Here is a 22425-nt window from a genome sequence, read left to right on the forward strand (position 1 = left end):
TCTGACATTATGACAACTGAGATCCTACAGTCTGAAGAGCAAAAATTGCAAAGGACTATAGCACAATATGAGCCTGGCATAAGACAGTTTTTCCAGCACATCTTAGAGATACTTGATCAGATTGAGAGCTTGAGAATTTGGAGGCCAAATCAATACCTTTGTTCCAGGTTCATCATGTACATCAATCCGTTCCTGAACAATACAAAACTACTATTAGGGAATACTATTATCATGAAGGGCTTCTTGGTCTGGAACAATGTTTTCATAGGAAGCATAAGTCAATAACATCCACAGGAATGCCAGGAATTATTACACATGAAACTCGTTTCCAAGAGCATCGCACATAATACGCCAATTTTCCATCTTCCCAGAGTGCGTCCTCATGCCAACTCTTCCCCAGGTAAGCAACACACATTCAGCCATCTTCATGATGTGAAAGAAAACATAATTAGTCAGACCAGACCCACCTTCTTCTACTGCTCCAGTGTCCGTAATGCTGCAATACCTATTATAGGAACTTTTGATGGTGGATATGGATCAGCATGGGGACTCTGTAGCTACAGAACCAGAAACGCATCCAAAAGACTTTCTGTTTTGGAGATGCTTGACCCAGTAGTCTAGCCATCATGATTTAGTCATTGTCAAAATCCTTCAGATCGTTTCACTTGCCAACACATCTTTAAGAACTGACAGTTTACTTGCTGTAATATATCACAGACCTTCAAAGACTAATAATCAATATTATTCACTTCACCTGCCAGTGGTTTTAATATTATGGCTGGTCGATCTGAGGTGCAGCTATACTTTAAAAAATGCGGAACAGCTGACAAATGTTTTGTGGCTCACCATGCCAGAGTGGCTGTGTCTCAACAAGATAGCATGGCCATACAGCAGTGTTCGATGGCCTCCTCCCTGAGAGGACTGGAAACAGAGAGCCGGAGGAGAAAACAGAAAATTATTCAACCCAGATACACATTCATTATTCTTCATTCTTGGGAAAGGAGTGTGTAAGCATGGCTTTTTGTGAGTGGGTAATTATAAACATCTGTGAACATGTATCTGTGTATGTATGTGTGTGTGTGTGTGTGTGTGTGTGTGTGTGTGTGTGTGTGTGTGTGTGTGTGTGTGTTCGTCATGAGTGAATGAGGAGTGTATATGCCACCGCAACCTCCTTTTTAAAATGGCTGTCGTCTTCATTCTTCAAACATAAAACAGAGATGAGTAGCAGGACAAATGAGAGAAGAATGTACAGTAAACCACATATAGATGCTCATGGGAAGAAAAGAAGGAAGAGAAGCCACACCGAGGGGGAATAGGCATCTCTTCACCTCCCATCAAACTTGGAGGAAGTGAGTTACGGTACCACAGGAAGTCCACACATGAGTACAAACAGAGGTCAAACAAAGGTCACACCAAACCGAAAGGGTTCACAAAAGGCTTCTATGAGGTCATAAGTTACGGTATGTGGTCAGTTTACCGTAAGGTTTAGGAATGAGAAAGGCAAAAGACGATTATTGTTATTAGTGATTATCATCACCTGCACTATCACCATGAAACATCGTCATCGGTGTCAGTAGCATGACTCGGGTGAGAGAGAGTATGCACACGGCAGGTCTCTGGAGTTAAGCACACCTTCATCCACCTGTGTGGGTCAGTGTGTTACACCGCCATCTGTCTTCCTGTTGACAGTGACAGCGAGCAGATTTTCTCTCAGCACCTCAATCCTTAATGACACCACCCCTCCCTCCTGCATGGACTTTCTCATGTCAGGCTATTCTCATTACCTTTTTGGATTATTGCTTGTTTCTAAGAGCAGAAAAGCCTTTCTCATTTTAAAAGAGATGTGCTTTCATTCTTTCCTTTCTTCATTTCTTCCTTTCTTTCTACTTCTCAGGTTAATACCCAGATATTACTACTGGTTTTGACTTTTTTATTCCATAGAAACAAGGGCTTCTGTATGTGTATCTGTATAAACGTTGTAAATGATTGGGGTGGGCAAGTTAATAGCCCTGGGGTGGACAAATTAATAATCTGGTTCTCAAGAACAAGCAGACTTCATGCCTGGGCTATTTCTTTATACATAAAGCAACAGAAAGAACAATTATTATTGTAATTGTTTACTTACCTACCAGTGGTGGGCAGAGTACAAAAACCATGTACTTCAGTTAAAGCATAGATACACCGGATAAATATTATTTCAGTTAAAGTGTCCCTTAAAGATTTCACTTGAGTAAAAGTACAACATTTTTTGCCTTCAGATGCACTTAAGTATCAAAAGTACTATGATTTATTATGGCTATAATGTTCCTATTATAATCTTTGTGACAAGACTCTTTTCAAAAAAGTCTAATGTGAAAAGAATAATCTAATCTAAGCACACCAGTCTATTAATAGAATGATATAAATGAGTCAAACACTGATTGATTTCTATTACAATTATTATGAGACCAAAACCCTTTTTTCAGCTACTTCAAAAGAATTGCTCAAATAAGGCCACGGGTGTTGTGGCAAGTTAGTTTCTTCCATCCTTTATTATTTATTCCGCCCAAAATGTTCTTTGTGCTGTTGAACTGATGCTGAACTTTATGTTGGTGATCAGTAGATACACCGAGCCAAAACCAAAACAAGTTCAAATCAGCGTGTGCTCGACCCTGATTGGTGGCTTGCTGTGTGATTGACCAGTTACGTTTTTATCCTCTTCTAAAAAGCAAAGCCAAATTTTGCTAAATGTAGTAGGGGAAAAAGTACAATATTTGACTTTGGAATGCAGTGAAGTTAAAGTGAAAGTCTCCCCAAATAGAAATACTTCAGTAAAGTACAGATACGTTAAAAATCTTTTATTAATTAAGTTTACTTTGTTTCTGTCCACCACTGTTACCTACCTAACCTATCTTTGTGCTTTGCATTATAATTTTTAATCACCTGATCAGTGAGGTTTTAAAGCTATTGAAATTATAATCTGCCCACCCCTGAATGAGATAACGCTATACTACTGCACATATTTCAGCCTAAATGGTAATTTTTTTCATGAACTTTTCATGACCCACTGGAGATTAGTGAGCAGCAAATGGAGTTAATCTGAAGGGTTTCTCAAAGTCATGAGGAAACAATGGAACTGTCGAGAGGTGAAGAAAAAAAGGGAAAGAAATAAAAACCAGAAATATCATGCGTTGTTTGAGCTTAAGCATGATGGTGAGTTTTTTTAGTCGTTTATTAGCAATGACATAAATATGATATATTGATTAAAGGATTGTTATAAGTGAGAGGAAAAAAAAAAGATGGAGTGGTGGTTAGTAAAAGGATGAAGATGCTGCATGAAATGGCGGTGTGGCAGGCACAAATCCAAAGAAGACCCTGGGTTTCTTTGGGAGATGATAGTGTTAACAAATTGTGGAAGAAAATTCAGGGTTTTCTTTGAATTCTTGAAGAGCTCGTAAAAAATACAGCCATGGTAAGCGCTTAATGTGTGATGGGCAGATGGGAAGGTGACTTAGGTTAAAAAAAACTATGTTTTCTAGCCTTATCTACCAGGATTTGAGTTTCTGTATGTCTCTCTATATATCTATCTATTTATTTCTCTGTCTAAGTTTTACTCGGGTACTAACTCTTGCTGGAAATGTCATTTGGAAACCAAATGAGATTCCGACTCTACGTGAGAAACGTGGTGTGATCGAAGCTGAGGGAGTAGAGAAGTCCTGGGAAATGGGGGGGGGCAGCACCATTTCATTTCATCTAAACGAGACACACTGGGAAAAAAGGACAGGAAGGAGTGGAGGAGAGGTGCTTATATCAGATTGGGGTAGACATAAACAAGAGACATGTGCAAGGACATACCCACTGGTCCAAATCGACTGCCTACGGATGGCAGAGAAAGGGACGAGGTGTCAGGGGAAAAGGGAAAAAAAAAGGCAGATGAAGTTAAGTTATGCTAACGGAGGATCTACAGATCGTTTGTCCAAAAGGCAAAGACATGAATGTGCCTCACATCACCTCCACATAACCTAGCACAGCCTTTAGACCAACTCTAATTAAAAACTAAACTAAAAATTTCACACAAATAAATCAATAATCAAAGAAAAACAAATAAAAAAAACAGCTGATTAGATTATTAGTAAAGCGTAGCTTTAAAATATTTTTTTTACATATATATTTTTATAACTTTATATAGTTCACAATCTGTTCTATTGGTTATTGAGCATTTTGCAGCACGATTAAGCTGAGCTCATCACATGACCATATTCACCCAATGACAGCAATCCAAGCCTACACATTTTACAGGATCTTACCTCCATGTTATTAGAAGCTCACAGATATGCTAACAAAAATCACCTAGAACTTCAGCTACCATCTCCTTTCATCCTCTCCACCTTTCACTCTATTATTCCCCTGTTTCCTGTTTTCTCTGGCTCTCACCTCCATCTCCATGGTGTTGGCCAGCATCTCCTGCAGCGCTCGCACCGAAAGCGACTGCTCAAGAATGAAGGCGCAGATAGCCAAGTCAGGAGGCACATTCTGGACAAGGGAATGAAAAAATATACATGAAAAATGTACATAAGCAGGAGCATTTGATCAGGCTGTAGAACATTATGTGTGGAAAAATAATTTTTAACCGATTTATTTAGAAAAAATCGGTTAGAAATGCCGTGTTGATGACCATTGTTTTTTTCTGTCCCTTGCTTGCTGAAATTGGGTTAGAGTTTCAATCAGATGTAGCTTTGTAATTTGGCTACCATTGCTCTGACTGACAGAGGAGACATTAAAGCCCATCCCTCACACCCCCAGAGCTAGACAAGTATGCTGTCCTGGACTCCAAACCATGGACAGCTGTGGCATTTTCAGGATTCAAACTTGGGACCTCCAGACAAAAGGGCAAATGCTTAGTGTCTTTCAAAAGACTTTCTTTAAATACTTTAGTATCTATGTAATAACTCAATTGTCTTCAGCCAGAAGCTACCTGGGCATTGGATGTTGTTTCAAGGAAGCACAATCTGTTCCCGAAGCCCTCACAAGACAGGCACAGCTTGATCTGCTCCTTCAGGACGGTCGCTGTACACTGGAGCACCACCGTGTCATCCTGAGATCAGACAACACAAATGAGAAAAAATAGACAGACGTAGAAAAAAATAATTTTAAATAAGTCACATAGGACAAAATAAGGCCAGATATCACAAGTGTCAATGGGCTTGTGGTAAATTAATTCTCCTCAGGTGGGGCATTAATACACTCACATACACATACTGTGGACGAAGACAAACACACACAGGCCTGTCTAGAAGGGTGTAAATACTCCAATAAACACTCTTGGGGACAACCTGAAACAGGGCATTCTCAGCTGTTCCCCTGTCACTCAATATTTAAGCCTTTTATATCCCTCTTAATGCAAATCAACTTGTTTCCTCTACATAGCTTCATTCCCATCTAGGCTTATGAGACCAACACCTATTGTGATTCCTAACTATCTTTGATTGATGATAGAATTGTTAATAGCTATGCTGGTGGTGGGGGTTGGGGGGTTCTTTTTAATGCTGAAGGCAGATAAATAAGTCAGTTATATTAAACATTTAACAGATTTAACATTTAATTAGACCTATCATTTATATATATTTATTTAGCTTCTTTATCACTTATTAACAAGGACAGAAATGGCCATTATAATATGTGAATACTGATACATACACTAAGCATGTGTGTACACTTCGTTATCAATCAAAGGTCAGGGGTTAAAGCCCTAGTATCGCCAATTTGCCACTCTTGGGTCCTTAAGCAAGGCCCTTAACCCTTGGTGCTCCTCAGGGTGCTGGACCACAGCTTCTCAACATCACTGAAATGAAAGAACCTCACTTGTTGTAATGCATGAGGATATGAGAATATCCTCATCTATCTGTCTGTCTGTCTGTCTGTCTGTCTGTCTGTCTGTCTGTCTGAAAAACCTTGAATATCCTCAATTGTGTAAAGCTGAAGATATCGTTTCAGTGCACAATGGTACACATATAGCATCACTGCCGTATATTGGAAAACATAAATGTGCATAACGTACATTCAGTCTGATTTGTTGCTTTGAAAAAAAAAAGAAAAAAAAACTATTCTTATAAAAACATTTTCTAAAAACTTCTGTTTTCTAAGCAAAAACATACACAATTTTATCTGTAAATAGCAGCATGGAAAAGGGAAGAAGCAATACAACAAAGAAAGATTTGAGGCAAAGGCAGTATCACAAATTTAAACCTTTCACCTTAAGAGATATCATCATGTATTCTTGTTACACACCCCGAGCCTATTTCCATTATTTTATCAGATCGTCATCCAAATCTAAATTTCTCTGTTAGATACTGGGGAGTTTTTGCCTTGGTTTTGCCACTCTCTATAAAATGGCTTGTTTGATTCTTGAAGACAACACCATTAAAAATTTTCAGTGACATCCTTAAACATGATACACATATTGAAGCGTTCCTCAGGTCCTGTTCTATAAAGTTTGTCGAATCTTCTAATGGTTTCTTCCTTTGGAGGTGGTCCAACATTTATTTTCTGACAGCCCAGATCTGTCTCCTGAACTATTCCACACACAGGAAAATGGGGACAGGGTGCCCTTTATTCTTATCTACAGCCTCAGCCACGCACACACACACACACACACACACACACACACACACACACACACACAGTTAATTTCTGAAGCATTCCAATTAGCTGTACCAGTTAGAGTTCTAAGTAGTCCAGAGTACTTCAATTACAGTCTGTAAATAAACCTCAGAGCTATACATACACAGTATTGATATATATATATATATATATATATATATATATATATATATATATATATATATATATATATATATATATATATATATATATATATATATATATATATATATATATATATATATATATATATAAATCGAATTATTTCTGTATATTACACACACACACACACACACACACACACACACACACACACACACACACACACACACACACACACACAGAGAGAGCGAGAGAGAGAGAGAGTGAGTCCTGGCCCTGATATGGAGATGAAGCAGTGCTCTAAATTTCTAAGACGAGCCAGCTGCTCTGGTGACTCACACTCCTCATCAGTTTGAACCTATCAGATAGCAGCTCAGCCACTGATGAAGAATGATATGACTAAGATATACACACACTAGCAATACAATGGACCCACACATGGAGAAGGATATTGTTTTTTAAGAAAATTGAAAAATGTCAAATATATTACATATAAGTTACAAGAAAACAGTGAACAATACTTTTTATCTACTTCAAGTTACTTGTGTTTCTACTCTCATACACATGCTGTAATTAACATATATCTTTCTGTACATTTTTATTACAGCAGTGGGCAAACTAGTAGTCTATGTTCCCTAAAAAAGCTTTTGGGTTCAGGCAATGAGTTTTTCATTATACTGTAGCTACCAGTTAAATAAAATCAATAGAAGGTTTTTGCTGCATCCTGATGCTGTAACTATAGAAGGTTTCCAAATCCCATGACCTCTGCATCACAGATATTTTCTGAGAAAAAAAATTTATAGATTCTGAGAATAGAGCATCTTTTACTTGCCATCTTAATTAACAAGCATGAATGACAATTAAATCAAGGAACTCAGCAGCAGCTAGAACTTTTATTAGGAAGCTAGCTAATAATAAGAATATTTAATTAAAAACAATAAGCACAGAAAATCTACTTACTCACTGCTCTGGTTATATCAGGAGATATAAATGAGTTCAAAAAATTATTTTAAAAAGCAAAGATTAGACCATAAACATACACAAATTCACACCTAAGGGCAATTTATTCTGGTCAATTCTCCTATTAATATGTTTAAGGGAAGTGGGAAGAAACCAGAGGACCCTGAAGAAACCCAGTTACCTCAGCTTCACTATTATGTCTCTTTATATTTTCAACAAAATATAAACCATTCAATGTCAGGATAGCTCATAGCTACTAGCAGCTATTCTAGAGTTAAACAAGATTTGAGTTACAAACTACATATTAGATTGTGTAGTTTTTTATTTAGGTAGAAAAAAGTACAGGAAGCGAGACAAGTCTGGCAGGAGAAAAGTAACTCTAATGACAAGTCTTTCCCTAGCCATCGGTTATTTTCTCTGAGGTGAAAATTGTACTGAGGCGTAGCTAGCTTTTTTTTCTAAGGCTTAGCTCTTAGCTCCAAAATGCCGGCCAACAAATAAATACTCAAATCACAATTGTTTTTGAAATAGCTTCTGTAAAGTGGCACATAAAGGTTGATTACACAGAAATAACCAAAATGTCTCAAATGTACATTTTAATACGTTTTTGTGGCAATACAGGTAGCAAAGTGTAGGTTGGGAGCTTGCAATAAACTGCTAGAAAATATGTGTATGGAAAGGGGTGAACTCATGTGCTTGTGTAAAACCCTCACAACAAGTCTGCTTTGCAAGAAATATAAGCTCTGGAAAAATCTATTGTAATAAAAAAAAAAAATTCCACCCTCATGAGCTGCTACTTGACTATTTCTTGAGTAAAAAATTTCTTCACAAATATTTTTTTACTTCCTGTCAGCAGTGATTGGGCTGAACTGGCATGTCCGTCAACTCAAATTTTTCAGAAATCAGTTTTGATTGGTTGCCTTCAACTGTGACTAACAATGAGCACAGTTACCAGTATTTCATCAATAAACACTCTTCATGCGAGTTGGGATTTTTTATTTGTTAATCGTTTTATTTGTTTTATTGTTTTTTTATTTTATTTTGTTTGTAGACAATGCTAGCAATGTTAACAATCTTTTTTATTTCAGCAACATTACATAATCATTATAAGTACATTTACTTGACCGTTTGACTGATTTGACTGAAATGACTATTTTGGCTGGTGTTCAAAGAGATGCTGAGAGTATTCTGAGCAAACTGAAATAAATCCACTAATCTTCTAATGGTGAAACACATGGAAACTCTATTTAAGTGGACACCTACTGGACAAATAAAACATATACAAAATATATATTAGTATCAATGTGCAAAAAGTATTAGAAGTATTCTGGACATCTAAAAACAGTAAGTCAAAGGTTACTTCTGCTGACCAAAGCAAGCTTCACCGCTAATACATCCATGTGCAAAGCTGCAGTCCTGAACACCCAATCTCCCAGGCTTAACCTCCAGCCATACTAGTGAACCCAGAGCCATGGGGGGGATTTAGAGGATCAACAATGCTTTACATTACTCTCCACACACAACCAGGCAATTTGTCAATGCAAGGCTTTACAGCATTTTACAAGGTTTAAAACACAAAATCTAAGGAAAGCAGAGAAAAATATCCCAAATGAAAACACAAACAAGCACAGATTTTATAGGTTTGTTTTGAATTTTATTGCATAATTGATGTGAATACAGGACTTTAAATCGTTTGTTAATTAACAAAGCAAAATGTAGTTGTTTGCTATGATGAATTACATAAGAATTTTTTTTCTTTTTTTATGTAGAAAGAAAGTGTGTTCAAGTTGTATTTAAATAAATGCAACATAATTGATGCCAAAATGCTGCATTAAGAGAGAAACTAAACATTTCTGTTTAGTTAATTCTGCTAAATATTTCGCTCATTTAAATAAATCACGTTGAAATGCCTGTACACCTTTCAACACCATTTTTTAAAACAGCTACAAATGGTTGTTCTTTTGAATTCATTTGCACCCACTCATTATTTAAAGCGAGAGACTTTCGCAGGTTAAGAGCGTGTGGTCTTGATATTCAGCCCACAGTGGTTCACCTGAGTGTCAACAAAGTCTGAACTCTGCAGTGTGACTCAACAGGAGTCACCCAAGGTGCTGTGATCTCGGTGGGTGCATGTGCCCACAAGGCTACTGTAGGAAGAGACCTCCCCGGGTCAGCTACAGGTGGGTGGCATCAAAGGTACCTAACAAAAGCCAGCTACAGTATCATGTATTGAAAAGACAAGAATAAAGAGGTCAGCTATTATTTGTTTGTTGGCTGTTTGTTTATTTAAGCAATTTAGACTAATCTTTTAACAAGTACAAACAGAAAGCTAAATGACCCAGTAAGACTAATAATTTAAATACTATTGAATTCATTTTTATTTGTACAGCACTTTTTACAATGGACATTGCCTCAAAGCAGCTTTAAAAGTCTAAAGTCCAAACAAGTTAAATAAAAGAATGTATAATTTAAGTGTCTATAAGGTTGTTCCTTACAATTTAAGGCTTATCCCTAACGAGCGAGCTGGTGGAGACTGTGGCAAGGAAAGACTTCCTGAGATAGCATGAGAAAAAACCTTGAGAGGAACCAGACTCAAAAGTTAAATGCATTCTCATCGCATGATAAAACAACTATAATAATATTGTACAATCATGATATAATGATATACAATGATACTACAATAACAAAAAAATAAATAAAAAAAATAAAAAAAATACACCTTTACCACATAATCCTTTACCAATGCTTTACACCAAGGAATTTCAATGACTATCAGGTGTGGTCCTTGATAGGATGAAATCAAACCTGCACCCACACCGGCCCTCTGTGGAAAAGATTAGACAATCTGCTTTACACAGTCTCCTAGATACTTATTTAGGCTCTCTCATATGGACAGACCAACAGGAGTGACTTACAGTCTGTACTAAGAGACAATTTAAGGATTCCCCCTTTTACCAGATTGCTGATTTAGGTCTTCTAATGCCAAATGTCCAGTTTACACACCCACTAATTTGACTACAACCCTGCCAAGGTTGTTGGAATGATAGATGAGTTTATTGGATGAGCAGAGGACATTACACAGTATGTGGGAAGACAGAAAGAACCAATACAGGATAAGGGGTGAGTTAGAAGGGATGACTTTTCAAAAATGCTTTTCTATCCCCCAACTCGATCAACCACTCTGCTCACAGGCAATCAGGACTTCCTGTGACATGTGTTCTAAACAAAATAATACTTCCTATATGGATGGATGGGCAGTAGAGTAACAGTCTATGTGGTATTTATGAGGTCAGGAAGGTTTATTGCCTCTGGAGCACAACAAAATTCCAAATGCTCACACTGACATGAATAATTAGACAGCAAGGAAATGGCAAACCATGGTATTCAAATCAAATTAACTACTGTATTCTGTTTGGGATATTTTAACACATAGTATACTAGATGGGTGAAGGTTTGGACACCTGACCATAATATTGGTATGTTCTTTTTAAACATGAATTCTCACTATAGTCCCAATTCGCTTCAATAATAGCCTTTACTCTTTTGGGAAGATGTTCCACTAAAATGTAAATGTAGAGATTTGTGCTCATTCAGCCATAAGTCAAGTTAAGTCAAGTTTATTTCTATAGAGCTTTTCACAACAGACATTGTCTCAAAGCAGCTTTACAGAATTTAACAGTTAAGGTAAACTATGTGTATTTATGCCTGATGAGCAGCCATGGTGACTGTGGCAAGGAAACACTGCCTTAGATGTTATGAGGAAGAAACCTTGAGAGAAACCAGACTCAAAAGGGGAACCCATTGTCATTTGGGTGATATCAGGAGTGTGATTATAGATCTTTAAACAATACAGAACACTGGAGAGTGAGAACTAACATGAGCACTGGAGTGTGTGATTATAAGTAATGTCCTTTCTACAGTCTTATACAGTCATTTGAGATTATGGAACCAAGAGCTACTGAGCAGCTCATAAAATAGCTCAACATTTAAGATCATCATTGCTCCAACACCAGCTTCTTCATGCCAGAGCCTTTAAACACTCGACACTCCAATGTCCAAACTCCACATGAGTTGGAATCCAAATGGCTCAGATACGTCTCTAGATGGTTCGGGATGTTTGCGGGGTCGGCATCTACTTCTTTAAAGGTCCACAATCTTCATAAGGTGGGACGTGACTGGGGCTGGAGCAACCTCAGGATGCCTCGGGATGGTAAAGAGAGAGAAGCAGTGGAGAGGAATTAGCGTAGCTGATGTTCATGATATTAGCAGCACAAGTTGATAATGTGCATTTGTTTAGATGTACTTGAGCACAAGGTTATGATATGTGATGTGTTGTGTTTAGGGCTCGCTAAAAAGATAAGTTTTTAATCTTGTCAGGAAAACTATTTCAAAGTTTAGAAGCTAAATGTGAGAATGATCTACCACCTTTAGTGGACTTTGCTATTCTAGAAACAACTAGAAGTCCAGAGTTTTAAAATCTCGAGGAGCGTGACGGATTGTAGTGTGTTAGAAGACTGGAAAGATACATGGGAGCTAAACTATCTAGAGCTTGATAAGCAAGTAGCAGTAGTTTGAAGTAGATTCGAAACTTAACAGGTAGCCAGTATAGGGATGATAAGATTGGGGATATATGGTCATAATTTCTGGACCTTGTGAGAACTCTGACTGCTACATTCTGGACCAACTGTAGCTTGTTTATTAATGATGCAGGACAACCACCTAAAAATGCATTCAAATGCATAATCCAGTCTGGAGGTCATGAACGCATGGACGAGCTTCTCTGCATCAGATATAGACAACATGTTGCTTAGCAATATTTCTAAGGTGGAAGAAGGCTGTTTTTGTAATATGGTCGATATGATTTTTAAAAGACAAGTTGCTGTCTAAAATAACTCCCAGGTCTTTTACTGTTGAACTAGTAGTACAGAACATCCTTCTAAATGCAGGTTGAATTGCTGGAGCTTCTGTGTACTTGTTTTTAGGCCAATTATCAAAATCTCTGTCTTATCGGAATTGAATAATAGAAGGTTTGTCTAGGTATTATCAGCTGGGTATCATCAGCATAACAGTGGCGGCTAATCCCAAGCCTTCTAATAATATTTATCAAAGGAAGCATGTATATTGTGAAAAGCAGGGGTCCTAGAAATGAACCTTGTGGCACACCATAATTTACTTGCATTAACCCGGCTAGCTCTCCATTTAAATCTACAAAATGGTAACGATCAAAAAAGTAGTGATAGTATAGATAGGTAGAGTACTGATGTACATTAGGATGAGAAGGCCTGGGGTGCAGTCAGAATTCCAATTTATCCCAAAGGTGTTCAGTATGGTTGGGGTCAGAGCTTTATGGCAGGCCACTCAAGACCTTTACTGGGTTTGTGCACAGTGGGTTTGTCATGCTGGAACAGGTTTGGGTCTTCTAATTCAACTGAAGGGATCATTTCATGCTACCATATCTAAAGACATCCTATATAATTGTGTGCCTTTAAATTTGAAGGAACAGTTTGGGGAAGAAACTGGAACTCCATGTGTCCTAAAAACCTTTGGCTTTACCTCTGACTGTCACAAAGCACCGATGCTGGAGAGCTGATACTATTGTAACATGAATTATGTATTACAGTTAATATTACCTTGTGATGTTCTTGAAAATTAATTAACATATCGAGTCTGATCAGAATAAAGTATTCAACCGTGTTATAAATATAACTACTCTAAGGTGTAATTATAAAACCATGGTGGCATCATAAGTAGATAAAATTGTTATTGTAAAACAATACAGGAGAATTGTAGTTTAATTTATAATATGAATATTTGCTGTAGTTGTCTGATCAAAAGCATTGAATAGCAATGGTTGAACCCAAGGTGAAGGTTCTCACATCGGTGCTCGTATCTAGTCTACCTACCTAACCCTCCATTAAAGTCATTATCAAATTAGTGCAAATTACAACGAAAGCAGGAACAAACTGCAGGCTTCAATGAGACACTGCCATACTGAGCCAGAGTTACATATACAGATATAATCTGGAATGTGTCTGTGAGGGAAAAGAAAATAGAAGAGAAGGCCCACAGTAATAGCTAGCTTAGACTCTGCTGTATGTGCTGAGCAAAGTGGAATGAAGAAAATTGACTCTGGTCTTATGGCTTGAGCTCTCAATCACCATCTGACATGAAAGAGCTTTTTGTTGTGTTGCTTTACTCCATTTCTTGATGAAACATGAATCTGGCTTCCATCACACTTCCAGACGACAATAATCACGATTGTGTACCAAATTTCTCACTTTGAACTCATTTCTTCACATCGCCACCACCTCCTCCTTCTCCTTTCCTTACTCTCTCTCTCTCTCTCTCTCTCTCTCTCTCTCTCTCTCTCTCTCTCTCTCTCTCTCTCTCACTCACTCACTCACTCACTCACTCCTTAACTCTATTTCGGTGACTGCACCTGTCACTCTCGCATTCCCCTACACTGCTGACTGGCAGATAGTTAGAAGGCATGCTCACACCAGCTCAAACTTCTAATCATGAGAAGTACACACTTACTAACCACTGACTTTACACAACATTGAGCACAGAGCCCAGATACATAGCACACGTAAACTTTACATACCTATACATCATATCTATCTATCTATCTATCTATCTATCTATCTATCTATCTATCTATCTATCTATCTATCTATCTATCTATCTATCTATCTATCTATCTATCTATCTATCTTTAAATATGTTTTTATATATGTTGATGTGTGTAAATAAATTGAATGATATATATCAAAAACCATGTGTATTTGTAAGTGTTGTAATGCAATGACACTCTGTATATCTGTATTTGTTTAGTGCTCCAAATATCCTTATGAATATTTTGATTTAAACTCAATTTAAATTAAGTTTTGAGTGAATTTTTCTCTTAAAATTACATGCATTTCGTGAGCCCATTTCTTGGTACATAGGAACGTATTTATTGTAGTTTTATATTTCAATATAAACAAACTAGCAGCCAAATTTTAACTAAAACATTAAAACACATTTAAAATTGTAAATAAATTATGTGGTTATAAAAAACTTCTTAATTCAAAAGTTGTTTCTATTATGGTTTGTTTCAGTATTTGTTCGATTTGTACTATTTGTTTGTCCTAATGTACTAATGTCCTAATGTACTAATATCTAGTCCACTTGAAAACATAAATATTTTGCCCAATTTTTAATGAAATACATTAAAGCTGAGACGATTCCTGGAGTAACTCAAGTAATTCGAATACAAAAGTTTATCAATGCAAATTATTTGGTTGATGCTTTGTTTAGTCTATTTAAATACAAACGGAGCACTGTGTTTCCCCACAGACCATCATTACTGATGCACCACCTGCTAAACTTTGAAAAGCTCTAGGCAGGTAAACACAGAAAACCGCTGTAAAAATTTTAATTTTTCTAAATAGGAAACAAATTACTTGTTAATTTGAAAAAACTATTATTTTCTCTTGTATATTTAGTATTGCTCTTTAATAAAGAAAATAATTTCCTATCTGATTACTCGATTAATCGTTGGGATAATCGGTAGAATATTCGGTTACTAAAATAATCGATAGCTCCAGCCCTAGAATATATCTTAAATAAAAACATAAGTACATTCATACTTATTTGGTTATTATACTATTAAGACATTAGTAGATATAAACACTAATTCAATTAAAAAAATATTTTCATTTACAAAAAAAAATTAATATGAACATACCAAGAAATCCAATATTATGTGACTCTAGCAAATAGAATTTTTTTTGGAATATGCCAAAAGAACACATCCCTTTTATTAAAATTTAACTTTCTCAATAAGTTTGTAAAATCTATGCAGCATTTACTTAAGAATGTTTATAAAAAATGTTTATAATAAATTACAATTTTTTTTATAATTTTTCTTCTCAGTTGATTTCCAAACCTCACTACATTTCTCCCCAATCATATACTTGTAAAGTCATAAGGTGACTTTTAGCATCGAATGTCTACCAGGAGTTGATCTACATGAACAGATGTGACAGTGAGAATAAAACCTAATACCCATCACTGTAAACTATCTGCTGCTCCGTTCACTTTATATTTATCAAAGCCGTTTGAATTGTGGTGACTACAAGCTATTAGAATTTTGTGGCTGATATGTATAGACATGAGAAGTTTTTACAGGTTTTGAAACTAGGAATGAAGCTGCTGTTAGCTTGTATTAGCTGATGTTTTTCCATTGGTACTTCACAACATTTTTACTTGTTAAAGCTGTAAGTTTCATTAGAACTTCGGAAATCACGTACTCATTTAAAATTTTCTGAAAAAGCTATTATTTTTCCCTTATAATGCACCTTGGACTAATTATTATTATTAGTGGTAGAAGTAGTGATAGTAGTAGTAGCAGTAGTACCTCTGTGTTAGGAAAAGCAGTAACGGTGGTGGTAGTAATATCAGTATTAGTAGAAGTAGTATCAGTAGGAGTGCCTGTAATTGTATTATAAGTAGTAATATCAGTAAGAACAGATGTATCACTAGTAGAAGTAGTATCAGTAGTACCAGTATAGTAACAGGGGTAGTATTCTCATTAGTAGCAGTAGTAGTATCAGAAGTTCAGAAGTAAAATCTGGAGTAGGACCAGCAGTATCAGCAGTAGAAGTAGTATCAGTAGTAGTAGGAGTATTAGTATAATAGTAGAAGTATCAGTACAGTAGTAGAAATAGTATTATCAATAGTAGCAGTAGGAGTATCAGTAAGCAGCATCAATAGTACAAGTAAAAGTATCTGTAATAGTAGAAGTAATAGTAGGAGTATCAGTTGTAGTATCTGGAGTTGGAGTAGCAGTATTAGTCATAGAATTATTAGCAGTTGTGTCCATAGTAGGAGGAGTACCAATATAACAGTAGCGGTGGTATTGTCAGTAGTATCAATAGAAGTACCAATAGTAGTAGAAGTAGTAGTAGTTGTAGTAGTAGCAGTAATTATTATATAATTTAAACAAACCTTTGCCTTTATATTCCATCATATCAAATTTTCTGCTTCGACCATGCCCTGGCAGGAAAGATGAATTTCAATATCCTGATGCCAACTTCTGTGTAAACACTTAATAATTAATGCAGTCATTAAGCAGATTGATTAATGAGTTCTGTTTTGTGTGCTAATATCCTTTTTTGGAAAAAAAAAAAAAAACCCTACCAGAGAGGATTTCAAATTTATCTTCAAATGAAGGTGAATATACTCTCTACAGAGCTATTTCTCAGAAATGTAAGCGGATATGACAGCAGAAACTCATCAGTGCAAAACGCAAGTCTGCAGTAAAAAAAAAAAAAAAGGGATGAGACCGAGACTCAGAAATGAATAATCTGATGCTACACACAGTGCATCATTTCTGAGAATGCGGTAATACTCTGTGAAAAGAAGGATGAAATCATAAATCCTACAAAGTGGACACTTTTATGAAATCTAGGCCTTTGTAAACAATGAGATGGAAAGGAATAATGTGGCTGCAGCTTTAATTGTTTTCTTGACATATCCAGTCACATATCTAGGGTGAATATTTGAATGTTTGCTCCGAGGTCGCATTAGACGATCGGTAATCGGCTGCAGCAGACCGTCACGTCGTACATCATACACATACATGTTTCAATTATACACTAATGTCTGCAGGTTGGAGGTCCCCGTTTTAAAAGCAGCAGCTGAGAGCACCTGTTTATTGTGGTAGAGCAGATCGTGACAGACTGGATGAACACAAGTGAAACAGGTGCTTGTACTTCCCCTCTCTCTATTTCCCTCTCTCTCTTTTTCAGCACCTCATTATACCCTGATCATGTGTATGCTCAGCAAAACCAGACCCTAACACACAGAAATAACTAGCTTTATATCGCCACTTAAAGAAAATTCATTCAAAACACACGTTTATTTTTAACTGGAAACTATTGGTGTAGGCAGGAACAAATTAGAGGGTGCACTAAAAACTGTTCATATTTTTCTTTGGATGCCATGCCACACAGCAGGAGGAGTGGTGAGGGTCGGTAGAATTTGTTACTTAATCATTTGAGGCAGGATCGAATGTCTAGGAGAAATGCCTCGTAAATAACGAAAAAAAGACGATCGTTTTCTTATTGCTTCTGGTCTCTGAGAGCTAGCAAACTTATTTCGTGCATCACTAAAGCTAAAAGCTTTGATATAGAAATGTGTAAAAAAAAAATAAATAAATGGAAGAACCTGATTGGTTAATCCTAAATGTTAGCTTATCATTAGCTTTCAAACAGAAATAGAATTGATTGGTTAAAACTAACTAAGGAAATAGTTTGATCTTAGGGGTGATTCAATTACAAAGATTAGATATTATGAAAATCTTTAAAAGGAAAAGTATATAATCAATATTATGTGATACATTTATCATTGACAGGGTGAAATATGTTGTGGCTCCCTTAAGAGCAGAGCGGCACATTGGGAATAGCCTGCCAACGCATTTTTCCGGTATCACTGCATGTGTGCAAGACCGAGGAATGTGTCCTTATTATTTTCTGATGCTCATTTTCAAGTTTCTTTGACTAACGCTGTTGCCAAGAAAAATAAAAAAAACACGAGTTTTGGAAACCTGTCTGTGCTTATATGATTTCTGTTGTAACTGGAGTTAGCGAGCTCTCCCTTCACCCAGACTCAACGCGTTACAGCGGCTTGTATCTAAACAGTAGCCCACTAAGAAAGTTATTGTTCACTGTCTTCCTCCTTCCTTTTACAAATATTTCTCTCGAGAGTTTTCTTTTGGCATCGTTGTGTGTTTAAAAATCACCATCGGTGGAAGTTTTTTCTCCCGATGCCGTGCAGCTCAGAACACAGGTGAAGTGCGTTTTTTTTTGTTTCCGTTTGGAAATATCTTTGGTCTAATGTTATTGGGTTCAGTTTTTTGGCTTGAATCTTGTGAAACTGGGAAAAACCCAGGAAAAATCCATAAATTAGCCGCTCTGATGTTTAAGCCGCGGGGTTCAAAATGTGGGGAAAAAGTAGCGGCTTATAGTCCAGAAAATATGGTAAATAAATGCCTGCTAGCTATCCCTCTGCAAATATGGTGTATCATGCAAGACTTTTTCTACATATCTTTATGTTCAACAAAGCTCAGTTTACAACATTTTTAAAGGTGTGAACATGGACACTGAACAATACTGAGGTAAAATAAAGCTGGAGAGCTAAGAACATGTTTGCAAGACCAAATAAAGCACCTTTAGTTTTAAGATACTGCAACTTTGACTTTTCACCTATGAACTGCTTTTTCATTTCATTTTTTCCCTCAAAATAGACATTTGAGCATAAGATTGGTATGTGGTATTGGTATTTTGACCATCTCATTCCACATTTAAGTGGAACGAGGGTTTTGCAATTACAATAACCTTCACTCTGAAAATTTCGTGCTTATTCAGCCAAAGGCCTTTAATAACTTCAAGCACTGATCTGTCTGGTGAGGAGGCCTGGGGTGCAGTCAGTGTTCCAAAGATAGGTTCCTACCAAAGAGGTGTTTAATATTGTTTAATATTTAATATCTCCCACTCCAACACATGTAAACCAAATTTTTATAGAGCTAGCTTTGCAGAGATTTGTGCTCAATCAGCTACAATAGTAAAATCAGATGTAGAGTAAAGAGTCCTGGGATGTATTCGATGTTTCAATTTATCCCACTCAAGACCTTTCACTCTAGCTGTGTACACAGGGGCATTGCCTTTCTAGGAATTTTGGGTCTCCTAATAAGAAGGAAAAAATTATGCCACATCCAAAGATGTCCTATAAAATTGTGTGCCTTTGTTGTAACACTTTGCAGAAGAATCAAATATGGCTGGAAAATCAGGTGCCCCAATAGTTTTTGTCCATATAGTGTAATTCAGTAGCTTAGAAACATAGGCAAACTTTCATAAATCACACACACCCACACACACACACGGACAGAGAATCCTCCCGAAAGATTCAAGCAATGAAGAAGTAGGACACGCACTTTCTTACCCTCCTCCCCCTAAGAGTCAGGCGCTTATAGTGGCAAAACTATAAAAAGAAGTGTCGGTTATAACCCGGAGCCCGGACACCCCCTGAATGCTCTCCAACATTTATATTGGGGTGAAAATCACAGCATCATGACATGGAAATCAGGAACAGTTCACCACTTACAGAATCAATGATAATTGTGAAAACCGTAAGAAATTGAACTAGTATCTTTAAAACAGGGTAGTCAATTTTACAAGGAACAAACATAGGAGATGATTGAGATCCTCTGTAGAGTTCCAATACAACAATATTTATCAATGGCATAATGCTGTCTTTGTTCTGCAGGAAATTTGAAAAAAATGGCTTTATTTCTGAACAATCTTAAGCTGTACCATATCATACATAAAGAGAAGAATAACATTATACAGTTTGGTATCATTTACTTTCAGCTCACGGCCCTCAATCAGGCTTCATTTCTGGCTCCTTATTGGCACCTCTTGTTTACATTTTTCACTTCACCCAAATTCCCACCATAAAGCGAACACTTTTCACTCACACACATCTGCTTGTTATAAATCACAAATCCAGGCATGTATGATGTCAATCACAGCTCTAATTAATTCATACAGCTTTCCAAAATGTAATACGATCTTCCCAATTCATTACACTAACTATTCAAAAGTGGCCTAAAAAATTCCAGAAGAATCCGATACTACAGTATATGTATAAAAGTTTGTGGACACTTAAACATAAGATTCGCGTGTGCTTTCTGGACATCCACATTTAGTTCCAATTTGCTCTTATAATCTTCTGAGAAGGTGTTCTGCCAGATGTTGGAGTGTACTTTGGAGATTTACTGATGAAGGTGAGGTGAGGAGACCTGGGGTGCAGCAAGCATTTACATTCTTTCCAAATTTGTTCGACAGCGTTGGGGTCAGATCTTAAGCAGACCACTCAAGAGCTCCAACTCAATCCCCAGTGAAGCATATCTTCCTGGAACTGGCTTTGTGTCATGCTGGAACAGGTTTGGGTCTTCTAGATCAAGTGGAGGGTAAATTTAATGGTAAAGACATCAAATACATTTGTGTGCCTCCAAAATCTTTGGTAAAAGTTTGGGTGTCAGTTGAGTGTCCAAATACTTTTGTCTATATAATGTAATATCTCTTATAGCATGGACACACTAAGGTGCATCTAAGAGGTGTTGCTGGTGTTCAGGTCTACAGTGAACTACTCAAACAAAAGACACTTCAGCTATTATTAGCGCCACCTTACTGTTCACCGGTTCATCAGAAAAATGGCTTTGTTTCGAATTCGGAGTGGCTTTTTCATCTAAAACTGGCATTTATAAAATCGGCTTTAATTATTGTTGGGGTTGATGTTTGTCTCAACAAATCATCACAATTTACACATTTGTGTAAATCGTTATTCTAACAGATGCCTTACAAAATCCAAATGCCATCTTTCACAGAGCAGACTAACCCACAACATTCAGTCTGATATTATGAAGATTTTGCTGCAGTTAGGTTATAAAACACACTCTCTCTCTCTCACACACACACACACACACACACACACACACACACACACACACACACACACACACATCTCATTCTGTGGGTAGACCTGTTATAAAAAGTATAACAAATAAAAAATGTTAGAATAAAAAATTTAATAACATCAAATTAGAATAAAATATTTCTTACTGCCTCGTCTTTATTTATTTATTCATTTATTTTTAATAGTAACAGGTGTATATACAGTAGAGACCAAAAGTTTGGACACACCTTCTCATTCAAAGAGTTTTCTTTATTTTCATGACTATGAAAATTGTAGATTCACACTGAAGGCATCAAAACTATGAATTAACACATGTGGAATTATATATGGAATTATATACATAACAAAAAAGTGTGAAACAACTGAAAATGTGTCATATTCTAGGTTCTTCAAAGTAGCCACCTTTTGCTTTGATTACTGCTTTGCACACTCTTGGCATTCTCTTGATGCCTACTTTGAAGGACCTACATGACATATTTTCAGTTCACTTTTTTATTATGTATATAATTCCACATGTGTTAATTCATAGTTTTGATGCCTTGAGTGTGACTCTACAATTTTTATAGTCATGAAAATAAAGAAAACTCTTTGAATGAGCAGGTGTCTCCAAACCTTTGGTCTGTACTATATATAAAAATGTTACATTGGATTGAAATGTATGTATTAATATGTATTTTAATATTGAAAACACTTTTTGGTACTTTGGTTTGACTTCTCCCTTTAATATATTATAAAATAAAATGTTAAATATAAATATTTAATATGAACATTTTTTTATTTTTGGAAAAACATACTGCTTGTTCACTTTCTATATTTATTCTTGATTAATAAAAATTTCTTTAAATTTTCTAAAGCTAGCTCTTGCTTCCTTGATGTTCTATTCAAAATGCTTTTTTTTGTCTTATCCACATTTTGTTCAAGGTTATGAAATGCAATAAAGTGCATGCTCAGTGTGTGCATAAGATTTTATAAAATCACATACGAACCACAAAACTCAAAGTTTTCCAAGGTCTCGTATAAGTCTAAATAATGACAGCTTCAAGCCTTTAATCTCATGAGCTTCTTTTGAAACTTACTACCAGGTCCTCAGATGCGTCTCAGTATCCATATTTAAGCTGATTTAAATAGTGTAGGTCTTTGAGTGTCTTGTTATTGTTGACCTCCTCAAGTGTATTCCAAGTGCTGACAGATGAGGCGGTATAG

At 36.4% G+C, this 22425-nt stretch overlaps 1 protein-coding gene across 4 annotated transcripts in view; it reads right to left on the reverse strand.

Annotated features, from left to right (window-relative positions):
* The window catches only part of LOC124395450 (ryanodine receptor 1-like), an 87486-nt gene that overhangs the window by 63327 nt on the left and 1734 nt on the right, over positions 1-22425 (reverse strand). For all 4 annotated transcript variants that reach the window (XM_046863939.1, XM_046863938.1, XM_046863937.1 and 1 more), the window contains exons 2-5: positions 4955-5074; positions 4414-4512; positions 3835-3855; positions 847-921 (exon numbers count right to left, since the gene is read on the reverse strand). In XM_046863939.1, the coding sequence (XP_046719895.1) occupies positions 847-921; positions 3835-3855; positions 4414-4512; positions 4955-5074 (315 nt within the window). The remainder of the gene's footprint in view (positions 1-846; positions 922-3834; positions 3856-4413; positions 4513-4954; positions 5075-22425) is intronic.

Source organism: Silurus meridionalis, chromosome 13 (genome assembly GCF_014805685.1).
Source record: "Silurus meridionalis isolate SWU-2019-XX chromosome 13, ASM1480568v1, whole genome shotgun sequence".
Taxonomy (NCBI): domain Eukaryota; kingdom Metazoa; phylum Chordata; class Actinopteri; order Siluriformes; family Siluridae; genus Silurus; species Silurus meridionalis.